The sequence below is a fragment of the Chenopodium album genome, chromosome 22, assembly GCF_948465745.1.
Source record: "Chenopodium album chromosome 22, dcCheAlbu1.1, whole genome shotgun sequence".
NCBI lineage: Eukaryota > Viridiplantae > Streptophyta > Magnoliopsida > Caryophyllales > Amaranthaceae > Chenopodium > Chenopodium album.
The window spans coordinates 950,817-976,379 of NC_137855.1; the positions used below are offsets into that span (position 1 = coordinate 950,817).

General features: G+C 33.8%; 3 protein-coding genes across 4 annotated transcripts; 2 read left to right on the plus strand and 1 right to left on the minus strand.

Moving 5' to 3' along the window:
- Positions 1 to 10,555: 10,555 nt before the first annotated feature.
- LOC145605469 (IRK-interacting protein-like) lies at positions 10,556 to 14,085 on the minus strand. 2 transcript variants are annotated; one of them, XM_081661526.1, is made up of 3 exons: positions 13,559 to 14,085; positions 11,835 to 12,123; positions 10,556 to 11,753 (listed from the first exon to the last, which is right to left on the minus strand). In XM_081661526.1, the coding sequence occupies exons 1-3, from the start codon at positions 13,790 to 13,792 to the stop codon at positions 10,657 to 10,659; spliced, it is 1,620 nt and encodes a 539-aa protein (XP_081517652.1). In that variant the 5' UTR covers positions 13,793 to 14,085; the 3' UTR covers positions 10,556 to 10,656. The 2 variants fall into 2 exon arrangements, with proteins under 2 accessions (XP_081517652.1, XP_081517651.1); XM_081661525.1 differs by having other exon boundaries at positions 10,556 to 12,123.
- Positions 14,086 to 22,134: 8,049 nt separating this feature from the next.
- Positions 22,135 to 22,658, plus strand: LOC145604644 (uncharacterized). The gene is made up of 2 exons (XM_081660550.1): positions 22,135 to 22,311; positions 22,489 to 22,658. Exons 1-2 carry the CDS (start codon positions 22,150 to 22,152, stop codon positions 22,642 to 22,644), a joined length of 318 nt encoding a protein of 105 aa, XP_081516676.1. The 5' UTR covers positions 22,135 to 22,149; the 3' UTR covers positions 22,645 to 22,658.
- A 279-nt stretch (positions 22,659 to 22,937) lies between these two features.
- LOC145606179 (uncharacterized) lies at positions 22,938 to 23,736 on the plus strand. The gene is made up of 2 exons (XM_081662228.1): positions 22,938 to 23,055; positions 23,260 to 23,736. Exons 1-2 carry the CDS (start codon positions 23,044 to 23,046, stop codon positions 23,734 to 23,736), a joined length of 489 nt encoding a protein of 162 aa, XP_081518354.1. The 5' UTR covers positions 22,938 to 23,043.
- The last annotated feature ends 1,827 nt before the right edge of the window (positions 23,737 to 25,563 follow it).

Sequence of the window (25,563 nt, forward strand, 5' to 3'; positions counted from 1 at the left end):
ATGAAAAAGGTAGAGTGAAAATGCTAACGAAGTACGGACTTGACCAAATATCACCTTCACTACTAGTTGTTTTAGTGACATATATTTGAGTTTTGAACTGCAATATGAACTTAACTCAGAAGAATTAGTCATGCATAAACATACATTTACACTAGTAGTAAATAAAATTAACCTACACTAGAGACTTGATTGGTTGCAACTCGCTAAGTAGATACATCAACCAATATTGAACTGTTCTACTTGATGATGTGTTAATTGGGATTGAAAATGAAAATGATCAAGGTCGATTGAATCTTCGGTTATCATTGTGGCCATTTGGCAACGATGTAGCATCAACAATTTTGCTTTTGCTGTTTTACATTTAATATCATCTATTCGGAAATAATAGTCATAACCTGTGAAAATATTGACCCATGCTATCTATAGTTCACCAACCAGTTAGACTCATTATAACACCTCTAAGGGTCTGTTCACATTTACTTAATTTCAGCTTTAGCTTCAATCAGTTCAGTTCAGCTCCTAATTTCCCTCTCTCATAAAATATTCATTTCAGCTCAGCTCACTTCAGCTCAGTAATTGTGAACAAGCTCTAAGTACATATGGAGCATTTTTTTTTCCCTTTTTGTAGTAACTCTACTTGTGTGGATACCCTTGCTTAAAACATAATATCATCTCAAACCGGCCTCTTCCCATGTTCCCACGGTGAGATTTCATCCCATAACCAATACCACGGGAGCTAAAACACTTGAACTATCTAACCTACTTTCTCTGTTTTTTTTAGTTGACACCTTTCTATTATCACGCTTACCAACGCATGTTTTTAACGCTTAATAACTTCAATTATCAATATTATAAAATTATAAAAAGTGGATTTTAATAAAATATCTATAAAGACGATTCAAGCAAGCTAGATCTCACATAAATATATTTTATCGTATATATAAATTACAAAAGCGAGTCAAAGCGTGTTGTGTGAATAGTGCAAAAGTCAAACGGTGTCAACTAAAAAAAAAACGGAGGAAGTATTAGATTTTCAAACATCTTGCGTTCTTGACTTAAACTACTTAGAGCCTTCGTGAAAAATTTTGTTATGGCTTTTCTTAACCTTATCTTATAAACCTTACGATCTGACCCATTTGCATATATGATGCGTAGAGTCCGTAGACTAAAATTGTTTTCATCCAAAAAAAAAAAAATGTCAAAACAATGTACGATTGTACGTATGTATTAGACATTAGTTGAGATCTAGCATCATTGTTTTTGCTTGAGAAAAATTCAAAACCAACAAAAGTCCGAGATCATGACAATATAGCATTACGTACTCATCACAAAGAATAAGTTTTAACTTTGTTTATCTCTATAATTATTTACTATAATTTGTTGAATGTTTCTGCAATTTGACTGCTTCTATTGTAACTCTTTGTAAGATTATTGGTATTTTTTATTAACGAGAAAGGGTAAATATGATCCTATAAATACCAATTACATTTACAACGAAAAATCACAACTCACAAAATCGGAAAGATACAGATCAAAATAAAGTGTACTTTTCGAAAACTAGCTTAATAATTAACTAGCAAAAGGGTGAAGAAATGGCTAAGTCTACTTACTTCGTTAGCCTCATTGCACTTTCTCTCATGTTCATGCTTTTAGTGAACACTGGTGAGTTAATCTTAATCCTATCCCCTTAATCATTGTTAGTCTTATAGCATTAGCTTTATCATTTTGATTAATTTATCAAATTTTGTGATTTATGTCATAATGTTTATAACCTTGCTTATCAATTGATACCGTGAATGATCAAGAAATGAGGTGTTCCTCATAATGGCTAATAGCATAATACAAATATGATATACATACACACGAAATAACACAATATGCAACGGTCTAGCTTAGTACAACCGTTATACAACTTACGTACATGGCATAACCTATAACATGGCAATAAAATCGAATTATAAGCTTGTTTGTTGTTTAAGATATCATCTGGTGCAACCGTTGTTCAACTTATAAATATTATTTGTTGTCGTATTTTCAAGAAATTCAAATGGCGGAAGCAAAAACCTGTGGATGGTTGTACAAGGCTTGGTGGACTGATGACTGCTCCTACAAGTGCAAGAACGTTTGGGATGCCTACTATGGAAAGAAAGTGTGGTACCAAGGCAAATGGGCTTGCTTCTGTTACTATGGACCTTGTTAAGGTGCTACTCATGCCTTATAATTGAAAAAAGGAGACAAATCGCGACTTAATTACCCTCTAATTATAATTTGTGTGGAATAAATTGTATTGTTATGAGAATAATACGTATGTATAAGTGTGGGCTAGCTGCTACGTACTTAGTAGAATAAGCCTATAAGTTACTGTTTGTAATATAAATGTAACTTGCATGAATAAAGAGGGTTTGAACTTTGAAATCATTGGATATGAATATTTGTTAGATTTATTTATAATTTGTCAATCAGTAATTTATTAATATCGACTAAAAGAACATCTAGATAAAATAGAGATTAATTCATACTTTACTAATAAGCCATGTCTCTGTAATAAACTACAAAGTATTATTCTTTTTTTTTTTTTTTTTTTTTTTTTTTTTGAAACCTACAAAGTATTATTCTAGGTTCAAGTAAATGAATAATAAGCTAGCAAATTAAGAAATACATAGTACAAGTATATATGTTAGAAAGTTAAAAGCATGAAATTCAATCTTTTTTTTTTTTTTTTTTTTTGAATAAATATTGAGTGTTTACCTCATCATATAATTCATATTTGTTAAGAGTTAATTAATTTAGTCAAGGTGTGAATGTCCACACTCCAATTTCTTCATTACATTTAATGTAGTAGCCAACCCTAATTACCACCCTCTAAGGTTATAGCCCACAATGTAATAGTGGTTTTTACTACTATAAATAGCCATGTAATTTCACTTGTATAACACACAAAAATATTACCAAGAGTAATACATAGAAGAAGTAATACTTCTCTTATTACCTCTTCTCATAATCCTCTAATTTCTATATATTTCATAACACGTTATCAGCACGATCTTCAATCAGGTATACTTATACCGATTATCCAATTTTTACAAAGATTCAATTTCCTTCACAAAATATATTTTGAGGAGTATGCTCTATAGTTGCCCATATGGGATCCTCTATACCAGAAACTCACAATATATTTCTCCACAAAATTACTCCACATAATTAGCCATGTTGATAAAAATGAGGATATCAATACATACCTTATTTATGATATTTAGTTTGGTAACTCTCATGCATGGTTATAGAAAGTAATATATAATTACTTTTGCATGTGGAAATATTTGTTGTATGCATGTTAATAGAGTAAATTTCATGGTCACACAAATCATGTTTATACTTACTTACTTGTGCATAATTACTAAAATGAAAAAAAAAAATGATGCAGCCTTTATATTTATTTAATTTTTAGATTACACACTTTTATGTTTCTTTCAGTTTTTCGAACCCTTGACCTCATGAATAGATTAGGGTTCTCGGACCACTACGGCTTGCATCCCAGTGTGATACTTATTTACGTTTGTAAATATTAATAGTTTGATTACGATTATTTTACCAGTCTACTAGAACATTGTATGATATTTTTACAGTAGTGTAAAGCTGAAACGGATAAATTACCCCCTATAAAAGGCGGATTACACCCCCTTATTTCACCATACAAACCTTATCCCCTCCTTAAACTTTACCCAAATTATCTCCTCTTCTTCTTCCTCCATTTACACCGGTCATACACCATGTTCCCCGTCGACAACCGACAACCACCACACCCCTTTACCTTTGAAGAAGATTTAAGGAAATTAAAACTATATTTAGTTTTAATTATGGCCCTAGTAGTTTTATTAATGGCAATGATGATTTTCATCATTTTACATAAGTAGCGCTCGGTTTTTCGACAAAGGGAATTCATGCATGTAATCTCCGTAGTACTTCAAGTTTTTTTGTCTTCTAGGTAGATTATAAGTGCATTTTGTTATAATAAATGTTCCTTTTGTCTTATCATTAATGTATGTCATTAATATTAATATTATTATTGTTGTTGTCGGTGATATAGTAATAGTAGTAGTATTTATTGTTATTGTTATTATTATCATTGTTATTGTTATATTTGTTGTTGTCGTTGTTTAACTAAAGTAATTATCATGTTTAATTTTAGCTTAACTTTATGTAAATCATAATAATAACCCAAGGGGGAGAAGCAAATATGTTTTAAATGGATTATTATTATGATTACAATTTGATTACTTTAATTATCACTTGCTTAATTGGCTTAATAATAATTACCTATTTGATTGTAGTTAAAATGGGAGACTTGATGAAAAGACAATTTGACGTATTAGACTTGTCCGGACATAATTATCTTGAATGGACAGTTGATGCCCAAATGAATTTGAAGGCTCGGGGATTGGAACATACAATCAAAGAAATTACCATCCCAGGAAACGAAAAAGATGCCCCTGCTCAAGTTAAAGTTCCAACTGATCAAGAGAAAGCAAAAGCTATAGTTCTCTTAAGGCATCATTTACATAACAGTTTGAAAACTGAGTATTTAATGGTGGAAAATCCCAGAGAACTATGGGATAGCTTGAAAGGAAGATATGACCACCATAAAAGGGTACTCCTTCCTTCAGCACAATTTGAGTGGACAAACCTGAGATTTCAGGACTTTAAATCTGTCAGTGATTATAATTCATCACTATATAAAATCGTATCAATATTGAGATATTGTGATCAACCAGTCACTGAAGTGCAAATGATAGAGAAAACACTCTCTACATTCCATGCTAACAACATTGTATTGCAACAGCAATACCGTGAAAGAGGCTTTGCAAAATATTCTGAGCTTATTTCTACATTATTGGTTGCTGAAAAGAATAATGATCTTCTGTTGAAGAATCACAACCTAAGACCAACTGGGTCTCAAGCATTCAATGAAACAAATGCTGTAGAAAGCTCAAATCCACCTGAGACAAATGTTGCTCATAGAGGTGGACGTGGAAAATATAATAACCGTGGCAGAGGTCGTGGAAATTTCCGTGGACGTGGCCGTGGACGTGGTTATGGCCGTGGTAGAGGCCAATTTCCCCCTAGAAACAACACTCAAAGGGGGCATCAACAAGGAAACAAAAATCAAGCCACCACAAAAGGAAAAGACACATGTTATAGATGTGGCATGACTGGACATTGGGGACGTACTTGTCGTACGGCCAAACATCTGGTAGAACTATACCAGGCTTCCATTAAAGGGAAAGAAAAACATGCCGAAACAAATTATGTTAATGAAGAAAATGTCCCTGGAATTAGCCTTGATGTGTCTGATTTCCACATAGACAATGGTGAAGCTGGTGGTGAATTTATCTTTGGAGAGAATAATCATGTTTAGATAATTCATCAATTACTATGATATGTATTATGTTTTCATTATGTACTTTTCTTGTATGTTTTTTTTTCATGTTCAAGTTATGTACTTTTAATTTTTCATCATTAATAAAGTAAGTCCAGTTTAATTATCTTAAACTAATCTTATACTTATTATTTTATGAAGATATGGATCTGCCCGAAGTTGGTTCCAAATTTCAATGCCTTTTGGACAGTGGAACAACACACACTATTCTGAAGGATAGAAAATATTTTTTAAAGTTAAAATTATTTCAAGCAAATGTTAATACCATTTCTGGGTCAGCCAAGCTAATAGAAGGTTCTGGAAAAGCTTGCATAATACTCCCAAATGGAACAAAATTGATCATTAATGACGCTTTATATTCGAGTAAATCTCGAAGAAATCTTATAAGTTTTAAAGATGTGCGTCAAAATGGTTTTCATTTAGAAACAATGATAGTGGATCAAAAGGAATATTTATGCCTCACGGTAGAAAAACATGGCAAGAAACATGTGTATGAGAAATTGCCAGCATATTCTTCAGGGTTATATCATATAGATATACGACCAGTTGAAATAAATTCGATATCTAACCAGAAGTTAGATAATAAGAATCTGCTAAATTTATGGCATGATCGTTTGGGTCATCCTGGTACAGGAATGATGCACAAGATTATAGCAAATTCAGTAAGACATTCAATTAGGAATGTTAAAATCCCTCGATCAGATGAATTAACATGCTCTGCATGTTCACTTGGCAAATTAATAATAAGGCCATCTATGAACAAAATTGCTACTGAATCTCCAACATTTTTAGAGAGGATTCAAGGAGACATTTGTGGACCAATTAATCCTGCATGTGGACCATTCCGATATTTTATGGTATTAATTGATGCCTCAACTCGATGGTCACATGTAAGTCTCTTATCCAGTAGAAATGTTGCTTTTGCAAAACTCCTTGCTCAAATTATTAAACTAAGAGCACAATTTCCAGACCATACAATAAAAAGAATAAGGCTTGACAATGCTGGGGAATTTACATCCCAAACATTTAATGATTATTGTATGTCGATTGGAATTGTTGTAGAACATCCAGTAGCTCATGTTCATACACAAAATGGACTTGCTGAGTCATTAATTAAGAGACTACAATTGATTGCAAGGCCATTATTGATGAGATCAAAATTGCCTTCATCTGCTTGGGGTCATGCCATAATACATGCGGCAACTCTAATTAGGTTGAGACCAACTGCTTATCATAAGTTCTCACCACTACAATTAGTTTTTGGTCGAGAACCTAATATCTCACATCTAAAAATTTTTGGTTGTGCGGTGTATGTTCCTATTGCTCCACCCCAACGAACAAAGATGGGTCCACAAAGAAGGCTGGGAATTTATGTTGGGTTTGAATCACCCTCCATAATTAAATATCTTGAACCAATGACCGGTGATTTATTTACGGCCAGATTTTCCGACTGTCATTTCAATGAGACAGTATTCCCAGCCTTAGGGGGAGAGAAAGTGGACCCACGAAAGAAAGAAATAGAAATCATTTGGAATGCAACACAATTGTCAATGTTTGATCCACGAACAAATATGTGTGAACAAGAAGTTCAGAAAATTGTTCATTTACAAAGCATTGCAAATCAGCTGCCTGATGCATTTATAGATGCAAAGAAAGTGACAAAATCACATATACCAGCTGAAAATGCCCCTGCACGAATTGAAATTCCATCTAGTGATAAGATCATTGAAAATGAATCTCTAGCACGCCGAAAGCGTGGAAGACCACTTGGTTCAAAAGACTCTAAACCAAGAAAATTAAAAAGACCTGATGAGATCAACAACATTCCCTTTACGGAAGGTCAAGAAAGACAAAGTAAAAATGAGAATAGAGAAAAAGATGATAATCCGAAAGGGGATGAACAAGATGACCATGACATCGATAACAATGAAACTTCAATAAACTTTGTTTCTACCAGGAATTATTGGAATAGAAATGATGTTATCGTAAATGAAATATTTGCATATTCCATTGCAATTGAAATGGCATCTGACGAAAATGATAGTGAACCAAGAACAGTGGAAGAATGTCGTTGCAGGCATGATTGGCCAAAATGGAAAGAGGCAATGCAGACAGAGTTAAAGTCACTCGAAAAACGAGAAGTGTTTGGAAAAATAACCCTTACACCAGAAGGTGTAAAACCAGTTGGATACAAGTGGGTATTTGTGAGAAAACGAAATGAGAAAAATGAAATTGTAAGATACAAGGCAAGACTTGTAGCCCAAGGTTTTTCTCAAATTCCAGGGATTGATTATGAGGAGACATATTCTCCCGTAGTTGATGCAACTACGTTAAGATTTCTGGTAAGCTTGACAGTCTCAGAAGGACTAAAGATGCGATTGATGGATGTAGTGACCGCATATTTATATGGGTCACTCGATACAGATATTTATATGAAAGTCCCAGATGGACTAAAATTACCAGTAAACCACAAGCCTAGACATTTACTTTCCATAAAATTAAAAAGGTCACTTTATGGATTAAAACAGTCTGGGAGGATGTGGTATAATCGTCTTAGTGAATACCTTATGAAAGAAGGGTTCAAGAATAATCAAATCAGTCCTTGTGTTTTCATTAAGAGATCACAATCAGGGTTTGCAATTGTTGCAGTTTATGTTGATGACTTGAATATCATTGGAACCCCAAATGAACTTGAAATAACTGCAAAATACTTGATGAAAGAATTTGAGATGAAAGACCTTGGACAAACTAAATTTTGCCTTGGATTGCAAATTGAGCACTTAAATAATGGTATTTTCGTCCATCAGTCTAACTACACCGAAAGAGTGTTAAAACGTTTTTTCATGGACAAAGCGACCCCAACAAACACCCCGATGATTGTTCGGTCTTTGACTATGAAATATGATCCATTTAGACCTCGAGAGGAAAACGAGGATGTCCTTGGTCCTGAAGTACCATATCTAAGTGCAATTGGGGCTCTAATGTATCTAGCTAACAATACTAGACCAGACATAGCTTTTTCTGTGAATTTGTTAGCCAGGTTTAGCAACGCACCAACGAAGAGACACTGGAAAGGAGTAAGACACTTACTACGATATCTACGAGGAACAAAAGATCTTGGTTTGTTTTATCAATCAAGGAAAGATGCCACCCTCATCGGATATGCAGATGCTGGATATCTATCAGACCCACAAAACGCCAAGTCACAAACTGGACATCTGTTCACCTATGGTGGAACTGCAATTTCTTGGAAATCAACAAAGCAAACCTTAACTGCGACATCATCAAATCATGCTGAGTTGATTGCCCTTTATGAAGCAGGACGTGAGTGTGTATGGCTAAGGTCAATGATCGGCAATATCCAAGAAGAATGTGGGATGAAAGAAGTAACTAAAAGTCCAACCATCATTTACGAAGACAATACTGCATGTATCGCACAAGTAACTGAAGGATATATTAAAGGTGATAGGACTAAACATATATCCCCAAAACTGTTCTTTACACACGATTTGCAGAAGGAAGGGAAGATAAATGTCCAACAGATCCAATCATCTGATAATCTTGCAGACTTGTTTACAAAGTCCCTACCTTCGAAGAGTGTTGAGCGGTTGGTCCACAAGATTGGGATGCGTTGTCTTCATAAACTATGTTAAAATCAGGGGGAGCATTATATGCACTGCACTCTTTTTCCCTTCGATCAGGTTTTTATCCCAATGGGTTTTTCCGGACAAGGTTTTTAATGAGGCAGTACACTAAAGCATATAGTAATATATTGTTGTACTCTTTTCCCTTAGCTATGGCTTTTATCCCAAAGGGTTTTACCTAGCAAGGTTTTAACGAGGCAACATATACCCTATTCTGTATGGACATTCAAGGGGGAGTGTTAAGAGTTAATTAATTTAGTCAAGGTGTGAATGTCCACACTCCAATTTCTTCATTACATTTAATGTAGTAGCCAACCCTAATTACCACCCTCTAAGGTTATAGCCCACAATGTAATAGTGGTTTTTACTACTATAAATAGCCATGTAATTTCACTTGTATAACACACAAAAATATTACCAAGAGTAATACATAGAAGAAGTAATACTTCTCTTATTACCTCTTCTCATAATCCTCTAATTTCTATATATTTCATAACAATATTGTCATTGTGATTTCCGTTTATTTTAGTTGGTAAAGTCTTAAAAGTTGCGAGTGATATATCAAACACAATATCAAAGTATTTTGGGTCATTAGTTGCGTTGAGACATGAGATTGGAGGCCCAACTATGAAGAGATCGTGCCATATTTCATTGGATCAAGATTGTCCTATTGGGCCCAGAATACTTATTCCAGCCAAGTCCATAAAACTGTGGACTAGGCAACAGTTTTTTTAAAAAAATAAAATCAATTTTAAGTGTTAACATCAAATCCTCCATTATTGTGGAAAAAGAGTAATTATAAAAGTAGCACCATAATGTTTTAAATATGAACTATTCAAATTGTATAGTGCTACACCCACGAATGAAAAAGTAAAAGAGGTTAATAATAATGCAAATTAAAAGCCATGATATATGGATAGGTTGTCAACATGATTACATACATGATACATGCCACTGAGTGCTATATTGAATAGACTAAAGTTTGTACAACTTCCTTGTTATGATATTTGGTGTTTATATCTTATTAGTTATATATACTTAACAAAAATCCCCCAAATCTTGAAGAATTATACTCCTCTGACCTAATGTAAAGGCAGAAAAGAGAGAATCGATGATCCATGTTACATACGCCAACAAGCTAGAGAAGTTTCAGCAAATATATTGCGAAACATTAAAAAGACTAGGAACGGGATCTTTATATGTCGTTTTTTTGGGGGTGGAGGGAGTACCGGTTTGGTGATTTCGTTCTCATTTTGACTAACGGATTGAGTTTATTTTCAAAATACGTAGTAACAGAGAATATGAAAAAGAGAGATGTTTATCGTTTTTATGATGTGTAACCAGAGTACGGACAACTTAGAATGCAAGAAAGAATCAATCTTCATTTACTTTACAACTACTGAAAGCCTTTTAAAATCACAAGTCAGATAATCTGACAAAATTACAGAAGAATATTCAACTAAATTAGATATGCTACTTGTTACTTGCATTACAATCAAACCCTCTAGTCTCCCCAATCAAATTACTCAACCAAAATATTTAGAACAACCAAATCAACAAAAAAAAATGCTTACATTATACTACAGATTTATACCTGCAAAGAACCTTACATCTAAGAATCTTATCTTGGACATAAAACCCTGGCATCACCATAATCTTAACTCGACTTGGACCGTGTCCCTTCTGTTTATCTGTTACGATATCTTCCATATAGTGAGGATCGAACGATCTATTTTCTTCCACCCTTAAGATAGTTAAAGGTGGAGAGAAGGAGAACGCGAGCAAATGAAGTAACCATATACATTTTGCTGCTACAAAAAATGACTGAAGTAATGTTTCAGACCAAGGCCTAGTCCAATTCAGGGTCATAATTATGCAGCTCATTTTCTGGTCACAAAACTTGCTAAATTCTTCACTGTAATACTTGGTTCCTTTCTTTAGGACCTCATTCCAACTCAGGTTTCTTAACGAAGCAAACGATTGAAACTGTGCTTGCCTTTGTTGCTGAGGATCTAGCAGTTTCGGCATGCCATTTTTCTGAAATACACAGTTCTCAAAATCCTGATAGAATGCTTGATTTATTATCGCCTCTAGATGATAGAAAACTGCCTTTGAGTACCTTGAATTTACTGATAGTTTATAGGGTTTGAGGATCGCGTTCAAATTCTCAGTAAGTTGTTCATCAGTCTCGTCTATTTGCTCTGTCAGAGTCTTGCAGAACTGTTTTACTGATAATCTTGCTTCTGAAACAATCTGTAAAAATCCTTCCACCATAACCTCCTCGCTCACAGGCATCTCGCTATCCCCATTACCCTTCCCATCACTCGATTTCTCTCTTTTCGATACTGCCTGTCTAAGAGCCTTCTTCAGCTCCTCGCAGTAAGACTCTAAGTTCTCGAGCTTCTTTCTCAAGTCCCCAAACGAAGATCTCATCTCTGACACCTCCATTAAGGCCGCTTCCTTCTTCTGATTTGCATCAATCAGCTCCTTTTTCAAAGTTTCAATTGATGCACCACTTCCGAAATCCTTAAGAACTTGGGAGACTTCTTCAGACTGATCATCAGTCCGTACTGGTGAACTGTTTTCGTTCTTTTGCTTCCTCTTGAACAGCCATGACAGGATCATACCTCGCGACTTCTTATGTGGGGCAGCAGTCATAGTAGCATGAGAATCTGTTAGTGGCACCACCATGTTAGAGTACTTGCTACTCTTGCTATCATTATAATCAATGCTGCTAATAGTTGCAGGCTTACAGTTGTTGCAGGATGATACCGACTTCAGGTCTCCTAAACTGTTTCTTCTCCTCGACTTCAGGACTTCAGTCCCTGGTGAGTTTTGTAGGAAATTAAGGTTATTCGTGCACGAACTAGCCACCGATTTACAATCATCTGCAGGGCAAATGTGGTTGTTGTTGTTGTCCAAGTTTACTAATCCAGGAGGGAGCGCGTTTTGATTATCTCTAATTTCATCCCAATTTTCGCTAATCGTTTGGCTTGCTATTTGCACATGGCCATACCCTGGCAAATTTTCATCTTCATAACTCTGCCAAGATATCATAAATATTATAAGCATCTTAATGTTTATTCTAATCAACATGGTATAATACTATAATGTATATAATTCAGCATCAAATAATCTTTCCCTTGAACTATAAGGAAGTGAGGCATAACTTGCATTTTACTCTAAGCATCACTAATTTCTATGAGTATAATACTAATATAGCAAGATTAGAAACTTAACTCTCTTAACTCAAAATTAATATGCCAATTAACCTTATCTAGCTGTCCACTAGAAATTTCACTCCCCTAGCCAGTAATACTATCTTAGACACATACAAAAATATACGGAGTAATATTTTTGATGATAAATTTATGGTCGTAGTAGGTAAATTATGGCCGTAAAAGTTAAATTTAACGTGTTACATGACATGATATACATCATATTCGGTAAGAAGAAAAGTTTGTACCACGGGGAACTGTTCACGTATTACATAAATCAATAGGTGAAGTCTTTTTATGGTTAGGGACTTAGGGGAGTGAAAAATCTTTTTACCGACCAATTGAGTAGTAAACACAATTGGGATTATTGATTTGCTTTAATCAATAATCTATGTCTACTTACTTTTAGTCAAACAAATTGGGTTGAAGTGCATTCACTGGTACTTTAATTATGAAAAAGTCAAATTTTGGTTTAAATCGAAGTTGAAAAAAAAATAAAATTCATGTTAGTTAAGTAATTCAAATGTACAAGTTTGATTTTATTTCATTTAGGATTTGGTACTTGTGGAAAGAATGTTTACATTAATTATGAAAATCACCAACCCCTTTAATTATTATTTTTAAAAAAAAATTCAAAAAAAAAAAAAGGAAAAAGAAGCTAATGCTAGAAAAAGAAAGGGAATGTAAGCAATCAATTGCCAACAAATAATCAATAGAATTGTCATAGTCATATTAGTAGGCAACCCCATTATTGGAAAAAGTCAAATTGATTATACTAGATCACTTGTAGTAGTATCACGTAGATTTTGCTAGTAATCTTCGCTTCCAACCTCTCTCCTTTTTTAATTTCTTTTATATTTGTATAATGTAATAAATTTCTTTTATATTTGTATAATGTAATAAATTTCTTTTATATTTGTATAATGTAATAAATAAATTAATTAATTAATAACAAAATTGCCAAGACATGGTAAACAATTATTGCTAGAAAAAAATTCAAGGAAGTCCCTCTTATAACAAGAACCACAAATAATTTTCATCCAAACAAGAAAAATAAAGAGTATGTTCCAAATTTAATAAGATAATGATGCTATACCAAACAATCAATCCACCCCCAAAAAAAAAAAATTTACTTTACCTTCACCATCATTGTCAATATATAGCTATCGTATTATTAGTTCAAATTACACTATCAACACGACTATTAATGAAAAAAATACCAAAACGCGTAAATTTCCGAAGATTAATAGAGTACTTACAGGAGTAAAAACAGGGTAATCATGACCAGAAAACTGATAAGAAGGGCGAGAATGAGAAGGATGATGAAGATGATGAGGAGAAGTAGAAGAACGAAATCTGAGATGAGAAGGACTATTTCCTTGCATTAAAGCAGCATGTAATGCTCTGAGTTCTACAGCTTTAGCAATGGCGGCTTGTATTTCTTCCCTACTAATATCCCCATTATTATTTACTCCTGTTTTTACTTCTGCCATTAATTTGAATTATAAAAAATCCCAAAAAAATTGAATTCTTGCATATAATTAACAATTAAATTGGCATAAAAACAGGGGTACCCTGAATCTGAAACAGAGTCCCCTGTTTTTTAAGGAACTTTTTTTTTTGGGATTTGGAATTGGAAGATAAAAATTTAAACTTTTTTTTTGGTGGGTTTTTTTTGAATGGAAGGATTATAAAGCTAGTGAAGAAGAAACATGGAGAATCATAGAAAGAGAGAGAAAATAAAGAATTATTTGAGTTTTTGAGGAGTGAAATTGTGTGTTTGTAGTATATGTTTCACTTAAAAGGGTGTGCATGTGAAGGAAAGAAGGTTGAAGAGTGGAATTTACTCCATTTGAGGAAGATAAGGTTTATTTTTACTAAAATGCCCTTGGTTCTTTTAAGTAATTAGACTTTGAATATTATTATTTTCTTTTAATTTTTATTTTTTGAAGGGGGTGTGTAAATGTGTAATGGTGTATACTGTATAGTGGTATAATTATTTATTATTGAGAATGTGTGACCACAAAACATGGAGATGGCACTACTTTTGTTATGATTGCTTCATTGTAACACTTTATCATGCTTATTTGTATAATTATGCCACCTCATATTGTAAATTAACCACTAATCTACTTGTTTAATGATATTGTCTATAGTAATCACTCAACTAATATTTCTAGTTTTGTACATGATACAGTAATATGTACAGAATAGACAATCTATATATGGATTTCTAAAAATATATGTAAAATATGATTTTGTAGTTAAAACTAGTGCATAGTCTTAAACGATACATACATGTAGTTCATATTGAACGAATCAAATACCTTATATAAGTATTTGATATGTAATTTGTATGTACCTAAGAAAAAAAGTTACGGTTATAAAATACTCGTACAACCTAAGATGTAGACATGGTAGTAGCCGTCTAGGACCAAAACCAAAAGCATATGCCGTATTTGATCATTGAGAAAGAACAAAGAAGTACAAAATTCACGGGTGAAGCTCAGAAATTCCAAATTGCCATTGTACACAAACACAATACATTGTGGATTTGTGGGGGACAATGTTTGATTGCTTTCGTGATAAAATAAATTAACTTATATTTTAGCCCATAAAATCACTGATAACAACTTGGTTTTTTTTATTCAGTAATTTACTAGAATGTCTATATTTTTTATTTTATTTTTACTTAAACATGGGCACGGGCCGTGCCCGTGCCGCCGCGGGCCGTGCCTGGCCGTGCCGGGGTGGTGGCCGTGCCGGCTCCGCGGCGTGCCGTGCCTGAAATTGGCACACCCCAGCCCACGGCATGGCACGGCCCACGTGCCTAGCGGGCCGTGCCGTGCCGGGCCGCGGGCCAAACCGTGCCACTCTTATTTTTTTATTTTTTATTTTTAAAAAAAATAAATGATAAAAAAAAAACGAATTAAAAACAACAATGCATATAATAAAAAAAAATACGAGTGCGATAATCCGAAAACACAAAAAATTGAAGAATAACTTATTTTATTATATGACGGTAGCCAGTACGAATGTACGATAATTCAATAATACAAAATTACAAAATAAGTGATGATAATTAAAAATCGTACAATAGTGTATGAATATTGAATAACTTCATTTATTATACGGAATACGAAGTTCGATAATACAAAAAGAATACAATAGTGTATAATGTAAATATGTAATCATGTAATTATTATTGGTCGTCTTCGTCTTCGCCTTCGCCTTCGTCTTCATCTTCGTCTTCGTCTCCTAGAGGTTCAAGTTCATCCGCCAATTGAGTGGATTGAGAAGTATGAGAACTAAAAGAAGTCGACGTTCCTTCATCGTCGTCGTTTTGTGCATAAGTACGATCTTGAGAACGAGTTTCGGCATCCAACCAATCCTTGAAGCAAACACACATTTCAAGTGTTTCGGGTTTTAGTCTTGTTCTTCTATCGTCTAGAACTCTTCCCGACGCACTAAAAGCTCTTTCGGAAGCAACGGAGGAGACTTGGATAGCAAAAATATCACGAGCCATTGCCGACAAAATTGGATGTTTCACGGCTTGTGATTTCCACCAATCGAGGATGTCGAGGCCAAACTTCTCTTCATCGTCCATGCCTTTCATGAAGTCGTAACTTAAGTACATTTGCAACTCCGAAACATCGCTTTGTGTTCTCCTAGATGATGATGATTCTGTACCTGAATACTTAGACATCAAGTTAGCAGCTTGTGCAAATAAACCTTTGGCCCGTTTACTTACATTTTTGGATGTTTGAGAAGGGGTAAATCGAGATACGGTTCCATATTTACTTTCATAAACTCTATATAAATTAAAAAACTCATCCGTCACCTTATTCTTAAAAGTTTCAACATCATCTTCAAAATTCATGTTACTATAATAAATATCAATTAATAAAAAGGTGCCATCATATTTTTGTCTAGGATCTAAAATAGAAGCAAAAATATAAATCATAGGAATATCGGTGTAATATTTACGCCATTTATCCTCCATGGATGGAAGATATCCACGATAAACATGTTGTGATCGGCCATAAACGGCTAGTTTTCCAACGGTAAGGCACGGGCCGTGCCGTGCCGGGCCGTGCCTGGCCGTGCCACGTGCCGTGCCGGCGGGTCGTGCCAGCGTGCCGGCCCACGTGCCGGCCACCGTGCCACCCGCCGTGCCACTTGCCGTGCCCGTGCCGGAATTCGGATTTTTGTTCACGGCACGGCCCACGGCCCACAGGTGGGCCGCCGTGCCGTGCCGTGCCGCCACCCGTGCCGGGCCGTGCCAGAGTCGTGCCAGGCCCGTGCCGCCCGCGTGCCGGCACGGCCCGTGCCCACCTTTATTTTTACTGTAGTTAACAACAAATATGAAAAGACGTAGGAAATAGAGGAGTTGAATTATTTTTTCTATGAAGACTTTAGGATGAAATAGAAGGAAGTCGGTACGGTAGTTTAATGTCAAATCAAAGTTGGACAAATAACATTAATATACAGTATATTTTATCTCTCATATTATATCTTCTTAGACATATAAGTATTTTCCGATATATTATATGTCTAAGATATCTCAGTAATTTGGTTAGTGACAGTTCTAAAAATTCTAAGATCTTAGGGCTTGTTCTCATTGACTGAACTCAGCTGAATTGAATTGAACTGAACTGAACTGAACTCAGCTGTACTGAACTGAATATTTTATAAGAGAAGGAAATTAGGAGCTGAACTGAACTGAATTGAACTGAACTGAAATAAACTAAATTTTAACGTAAGAGAATAGGCCCTAAGTCTGTCATGGTCAAGCTGTCAAAGTACTTTCGATAATACAGAGAATATATGTATAATTGAGAAATATGGAGTAAAATTTCGATTCAATCCTCCAAAAAAAAAAAAAAAAAAAAAAAAAAAGAGGGACCCTTTGTAATTTGTCCAAATAACAGGTCATGTGAGATATGGACATATAATATGGTTGTGTTACTTGTGTATAAGATATTGATTAAGTATATTATATAGAATGTTTAATGGAATTACATGTAGGGTTAAATAGGTTTGTTTATGCTATAATTTGTTGGTTGGTTGCCTCTCATATTAGCTACTTTTGTTAATTAAAAAGAGCTCATTAATTAATTATTATAAATGTTAATCAAGTTTGTGAATCAACCACCCCATAAAAAGCTTAGCTTCCAGATCTGTTTGTCAACCTCCACATGCAAAAGGCCTTTCCTTCTTTTTTAACTAATCTTGTTTAGAAAATGACCACGTTAACTGCACAAATCACTTTTAATTAGTAGTGAAAATAATCCACTTTTTACTTTACAAATAAAATGAAGCAAATCAAAACGAAGTAACAGAAGATATGTTCAAGTTGACTAATTATAAACAACTAAACAAGTGATGAAACAAGTAACATTGTCGCCTAAATAAACTGAACTAAATTTGATTTTTTTCTAAAATGAATGGCTTTATAGCTATACGGTGAAAGATTATAGCCTAAGATCATGAAATGTTTTTCTTACCATTTTTTTCTTTTGCATAACATTACTATTAACCTATAAACATATACGAGTATTAAAAAAGATCGACAAATCTATTAGATTAGCTAGTAGTATGTCAATTGTCAAAAAAACAACTTAGGATACTTGTATGAGACAATGACAACAATTATCACTAACAACTTTCATAATCTTCTCAAATTTCAACCCTCATGACATAACCACTCCCCTTTTGGATGGATTTATCGTTTTGGCTATACCATATACAAACAAGATATTAGGTATTTAGGTGTTGAGTTTAGAGAAGATACATGGCATAATTAATCATGCTTTAATGTAATGAATAATCACATGATACCAAAGTAAAGATCCTTGTAATAAAACTTAAACAAATACCAAAAAGAAATTTCATCATTTTATGCATGCAAAAAATTAAAAATTAAAAATAAATAAATAAAAAAAAATCTCCACATACATATACACATACTTATATTGATACATACAGTGTAATATGTACTTGTATAATTTTTTTTACAAGAGAAAAACTATACTAATTATCATGCGAAGTAAATGTATATTTCTCCATGCATAGAAATATGTCAATTAAAAGAAAATATTTACTCCTTCGACTATTGATTTATCGTGCTATTTTTTTGCATTATTATTTATATTTGATAAATAAGTAAATAAATAAAAACATATAAAATATGAATATAAATGAATTGTCAATTTCAATTTCTTCGGATTTGGCCGTCCACATTTCTTTTGCATGTAAAACAAAGACATATAACAGGATCCAACAAAGTATATGAAGAAGTAAATTTATACTGAAAAATAAATAGTGGCAATTTTAAATTAAAAATTGCATTGATAGTATTGCTTTGACATTTAGTGTGAAAAGATAAGGGAGATGTTATTCCTCTTGGTTTTCCTCGTATAGTGTTTTTGCAGCTTGTCCTGTTGTGATTGTTCGCTCTGAAAAAAGAAGATTCCAAAATTTTCTTTTAATTTTTGATGCCCAAAATTCTCTTTTATCAACTTTGTTCTCCATTTTATGGCGTGTTTGGAGCTCCACATACTTCGTATATTTTGAGTACTACATAAGTATGATTGTATATGAAGGAAATTTCGTGTTGTAGATGAGATTATTCAGGCGTTAACAACCATCAAATAAGAAAACTTTATACACTTGATAAAATTATTTTCGGGTTTTAAGTACAATTATTACTGTACTAAAATTTACGACTCACGTTCGGATTGAGGTAATATATTAAGGGAGTAATAAAAGTCAAATTTGAAAAAACACAAGTAGTTAGAGGTGTTATTGTACGAGACAATGTGTTTACAAATAAAATAAGATAATTGTGCCATGAGAAAAGAGAGAGAGAGAGAGAGAGAGAGAGATGGAACCCTCATAACGAGGGTAATAATTACTGAGGGTATTAGGGTTTGTACAGATTTACTGAAGTAGGCTAAACTAAACTAATCTGAACTGACTGATTGGAGCTGAACTAAACTGAATAGAGCTGAAATGAATTGTTTATGAGATAAGGAAACTGAACTAAACTGTACTGATTAGAGCCGAACCGAACGGAACTGAACTGAACTAAAATTAAGCGGAAAAGAACAAATTAAACCCTTAGCTCCTTTTTTTCACTTCATACCACACCATCACTACATAATTTTCTTTACAATCACACCATTACTATTTCCTCTTTTCCTATATTCACTTTCATTTTGCTTAGATATTTTACTCTTATTACCCTGATAATACATCTCCCTCAATCCAAACATGTCCTTAAATAAGTTGACTTCCTTAAAATGAGTATACTCATACTCTCATAGTAAAGGTGTTTCCAACTCTATAATAACTTCATGTAAGTTCTTACTGTCTAATTTACTACTCCGTATATGGTAAGAAAAGTTCAAAATAAGTTTTTTTTTTTTTTTTTTTTATATTTTTTATTTTATTTTATTTTCTCCTTCCTAAGACAATTTCTTGCATAAACAAGTTTACTTCAAACAAAATAACTCTTTAAAAGTAAAAATAAGTTCATGCATCAATGCATCATATATTAATATTTAAAAAAAAAATGAGTTGAAGAGAACATAGAGCCTAATCGATTATAAAAATAATTTCTAATTTTACAGAATACTTAAAATTCGGCAGAAATACATAATTAGCACATATATCTCCTATTCTCGTAATGGCTAGTGCACAATGCCACAAGTCTTCCAAGTCAAAAAAATCTTGCTGCTATTGTCTCATCTCAATGCATAGCCTTTGTCGCTCCACAAATCACCATGAAGCTTGCGGCCCATCTACCACAGTCTTGTTAGGCTTGCAAAAGATTCCGGCCCATCTACCACAGTCTTGTTAGGCCCATGATGCTTATAGCTTATTAACAATATACCTAAAGCTGCAATTAATTGGCTCACTTGATTTGTTAAAGCGAAATTAAAATGTAATCTTTTGCAAGATGATACTACACTGTGGTTTAATTTACAAATTTGATACTACACTGTGGTTTAATCGATAACCCATCTAGTTTAATAGACTACTTTAACCAATGCAAAATCAAGCCAAAAAATCAGCATGTAAAACATAAACATATTTCAACCTGATTTGAACTCGATCTGAACTACTATACTACGAGTCTACAATAATAACACGGATAACCAGTGCATGCAAAGGGTAAAATCAAAGTTGACCTGACCCGATTTGAATTTTGGCAGGTTTTGGGTAGCTTTATTCGGCTCGAAACTCGACTCGATTTTTATTTTTCTTGGGCAGGCTTGGAAATGCATTTTTATGCTTTTAGTTCATTTTTCTGGTCCGGTCCGAAAAGCCCACACGACCCGCTCGGTTTGGACATAAAATTTTTGGCCGAATCTAGGCTCGATCCGACCTAGCCCAAGAAATGGACTTAAATTTTAAGACTCGACTCGGTCCTCCCATTGATCAGGTATTCAGGTCTATGGGTCTATCCATGCACCCGTCTTACCCTCCAACGTTAACCCGCAACGTCTACTCCTCCACGGCCCACGTTTTCAAACCTTCCCTCCCAAACCAATAAATCCAAAAAACATTCAACATTTCAAAAATACTCTATATGCCATCTTTCTCATTTTCAATTTCTTTCCATAACTCAACGTTACAAAATCTCTTCCTATCCTTCAATAATTCCAACAGCATTAATTCATTCCTTCATTCAAATTCAATCCAACCTCATTTTCCCTTCAATTCATGGAAGCCGCCGAAGCCGAAACAGAGGCGGCTTTCAAGCCGGCTCATTTGGTAACTTTCACTCCAACACCCACTTCAACACTCAACAATCGGCGTCTTTCAAGCCAATTCTCCAAGCCGAGTAGCCCAATTCGAGCCGGCTCAACAAAGAAGAAGACTTTGGCTTGGGTTTCTCTTCAAGGTCGGCTTGTTGGAGCCGATGAAGCTACCTCGGCTCAAGCCATTGGCGGCGGCTTAAGCCGAGAGGAAGCCATTGGGTGGGAACTCTTTAGCCCTATTCATCGTGTTCTTATTGTTGCTGTTGTTGCTGTTGCTGCTGCTAAATGTGAGAAGAATCGCCAGATTTTTCAACTCAGAAAATGTGTTCAACTAAGGGTTTGTAAAATTCTCCCTTTTTATTTTATCATCTCATTTGATGTTTTGAATTTGTAATGAATTTATAATTGTTTTTTTTTTATTTTTTATATGTGGGGTTTTAATTCAGAGTTTGGTAACAAAATTAAAATTAAAAAATTTGGTGGGTCTTAGGGATGATTATTGACTTTTGTAAAGATTGTGTAAGGGTTTTGGAATTTGTAAGTTTTTAATTAATTGTAAGTGAAAAGTGATTAATTGGATGAATATGATCATGATGATGACATTGATGTTTAAAAGTTGGTAGCTTTAACATGTATAATTGTTTGTAGACCCTCTTTGTTGGCTTCTTTTGTCATAGGAGAATTATACATTGTGATCCAATTTACCCAAATGAGATTGAATTATATAGATTTTGCTCAACTTTTCGTGATTTGGATCTCTTTTAGCATGTTTGTGAGCCAATTTACGCGAATGAGATTGACTTATACAGTTATACCCTTTACAATTGATTGAATTAGTGACTGTGAATTACATGATCAAGCATGGTGTTATGTGATACCCGAGATTTTGGTTTACTATTATGACATGCTGAATTATTTAGCTACATTCTTTAATTTTGAATCAGTAAATGTGACTTTGATTGAAGTGTAATAGGGAGTGCATTCTTTTGAGTGTTACTGAAAAATTTATGTGTGTTTTTATTGTCTAGCAGGATGATATATTGATGAGCATGCAGCAAAAGCTTGATGATTTGTGTGAGCAAATGAATTCTATGAAAGATCAGCCTCAAGCAGCAGTTGATTTATCAGCGTCCAAGATAATGGATTTCTCGTCTAGAAGATCATCTTTGGCCAGCAAATCTGACTCTATGTGCACAGACTGCTGGTTCTGTGATCAACGCCGAGCTGAGTTGAATGATGTTTCAGTGAGACTCCATTATTTGCCCCTTTATTTACCAAAAACTTCTTAGTGATAGTTCACTGCATGCACTCTATATACACACACAATGACACAAACAAAGAAAAAGATAGGTTAAGTAAACAGAATTTTGTGTTTTTCAGACATGTTAGAAGCTGAATTTGACATGCTTGTAATGTACCAGGGAAACTCACTTGTGAAAGCTGCTAGTGGTGACGAGATGTTTAAAAATAGACTCTCCATTTCTAATGAAGCAGAACAGGAGGAACGTCGTATGTCAGATCTGTCTGATTGGGCTTCAAGTGTCACTTCAGTGGCAGATTTGCAAGTAATGAAATAACCATTGTTTTTGTAGTTTCTATATATGATGTATATGCATCTGTTTTTGAGCAAAGGATTACTTTTGCCTTTCGAGCAAAACTTACACTGAATATCGATGTTGGGTGTGGTTTTCAGCTGAATAACTTAGCAATAGAGCAAGATACTTATAATCTTAAGAGGGAATGTGAAGAAAAAGATGCTGCTATAAGGGAGCTTTCTTCTTTTATTCGTTCAAAAGATGTTGTCACTTCTAAAGTAAGATATGCCTTACTATTTGTTTCTGTTTTTCTTTACTTTGTGAATCAAGAATGGCTCAGTAAAGACACATTCCTTTTCTTGACAGAGAATTGAAGAACTTGAAGAGGTTATTCGTCGAAAATGCACAATTATTACTAAGTTGAAAAAAGACTTGATTGTTATGGAACAGAAGGTAAGAACTCTTTGCTGAAACAACTTCAATTGTTTTAACTCTTTTTCTCTAATAAGTTGCCAAATTTTGATCCCTGATGAATGCCTGCAACAAGTTTTTATTCCCTACTTCCTTAATCTTTGTGAGCTAAAGCAATATTAAGTTTATAACTCGAATGGAAGGAGCATCAACATTCAACAATACTAAAGCTTTACATTGTTACAGGTGGTGAACTTAACAAGAGCCAAAAGGCGGTCATTCTCTGGGCCGAGCTTGGATAAGAAACAGCTACCAACAATGTCAGATAATCTGCTTTATGATATGGATAGTCCTTTATCTTCTGATTCAGACTGCACCTCTGAGAGGAAGCAGAATGCCTCTAGTACTGTTGAAACTCGAGTAGTAGTAAAGCCCTCCACAAACAACCCTCTCCAAAACAGCTCTTCTTCAAGTGAGAATGTGTCAAAGATACACCAGAAACTGTCATTTGCAAAAGCCCCATCGCCTTCTACAAAGCTTTCACTTCAGGTCCCGAAATCCAGACCAGTGAGTCCCCTTAAGGAGAAATCATTGAATCAAACTCATTCTTCAGCAGCTTCTCCAATGCCAAACAAGGTGTTTACTGGTGTAGCTTCGAAAACTAACAGAAGACGAACTCATAGTGGATCCAAAGATGCAACCTCACAGAAGCGATGGATGTAGTAAGTATCTTTTCTTTTGTAAAGCTCCATATAAGTTTTAGAATCATGCTTGTTTAGAGAGGTGATTCGGCCTCTCCCTTCGGAGGTTAGCAGTTCGATTCTCATTGTTGGGTTAACGTTGAGGCCTTAAGATATACATGTATAACCCTATAAGCGAGCTTTGCTATAAGTAACAATACCGACTACTAGGTGGTACTTGTTTGAATTTTTTTTTGATACACTCTAAGAAATTTAACTCATTTTAACCAATTATGTAGGTATGATGTCCAATATTAATATCAAATTCTGATGATGAAGAATCAACGGTACCTAAAGCGCAAAATCCTTGGTGATAGCACATATATATTTGGAACTTGGAATGATAATTCTATGTTATAACACAGAAGAATGTGTTCTTATTTAGTAGTAACTTGACAAGTTATGGTAGAATTATGTATTTAAAAGAGTAACTAAGGTCATATTAATATTTAGAAATATATATATACTTGTTCTTTGGTGTACTTATTACTAATACTGTTAGTTATGAGTCTAGTTACCCACCCCCTAACAACGGATCATGATTTTCTGTTTTTTTAGTAGATGTTCATCTTCATCACCCCACCAGAATAAATCGAATAATTAAAAAACAAAAAAAGTTACAAACAAATGCTTAGTGTTTTTACAATATTCAATACATAAATTGGAATTTTAAGTGAAACTTAGAATTAAAAAAAAAAAAAAAAAAAAAAAAAAAAACATAATACGAGAATCAATGTACTATACACCTATTTTATACGGAATAATATTTTATCATTTACATAACATACTCTGTAATTCCAACTATTCCGTATGCCATGTATGAACATTGTGAAATTTCCTTACAACTATGGTGTGCTTACTGTGAAGTCTCATTACCAAATATAATTATACCCAAGTCTAAAGTGTGTACCAACATGACATTTCTTGATTCTCGATTCTCGAATAGTCATGTACTCATGTAGGTTTAAAGAGGCGGCTAATGTATTTTGACCTCCAAGCTCCAAGGAATCATCAACAAATATTTTAGTCAACTAACTTCGTTATATTAATGGAAGATGACTTGATAAGAAAGGTCCAATAACTAATACGGAGTAAAGTTTAAATAGAAATTTTCAACACATTTCCTTTTTTATATTCTTGAATTTTATACGGAAAAAGACCCCGTTCTCTTCACCTTAATTTTGCTGAACTGAAATTATTTTTTCTGAACTGAAATTATTTTTGCTGAACTTAAATTATTTTTACTGAACTTAAATTATTTTTGCTGAACTTAAATTATTTTTACTTATTTTCTATTACAATTTTTCTTTAAAAAAACTGAATTTTACTAAACTGAAATTATTTTTACTTAATATAATTTTTTTTAAGGTGAAGAAAACCGGGCAAGTTGTACTTGTATTTAATTTGTCTCTTTCATGTCACCCTTTTATTTATTAATTTTTAAAATATGTATATAATTTTCTTTGTCTTTTCTCATACTCAACAATCGTTTACTCTTTCTTGTAGGTGATGTACTTTACACAATTTCTTGTAATATTTTGAAAACGGATCTATGACTATGTTCTTTTCAATAACAAAAAAGTTAGAGTCAAATAAGTAGAAAAATATTAGAAGATTTTGAATTTTATATAGCTAAGCTTAATTAAATATACACATATTGTGTATTTTAAATTAGTAGTTGAATTATCTTATTATATGAGTTAGAATAGTCATTTTCTAAAAATATACACTTGTAGACTTTGTAGTTTCTAATTTTCTATTGATGCGTGAAAACGTATTATAAAATGCTTAAAAACGTCTCAAGAGATGG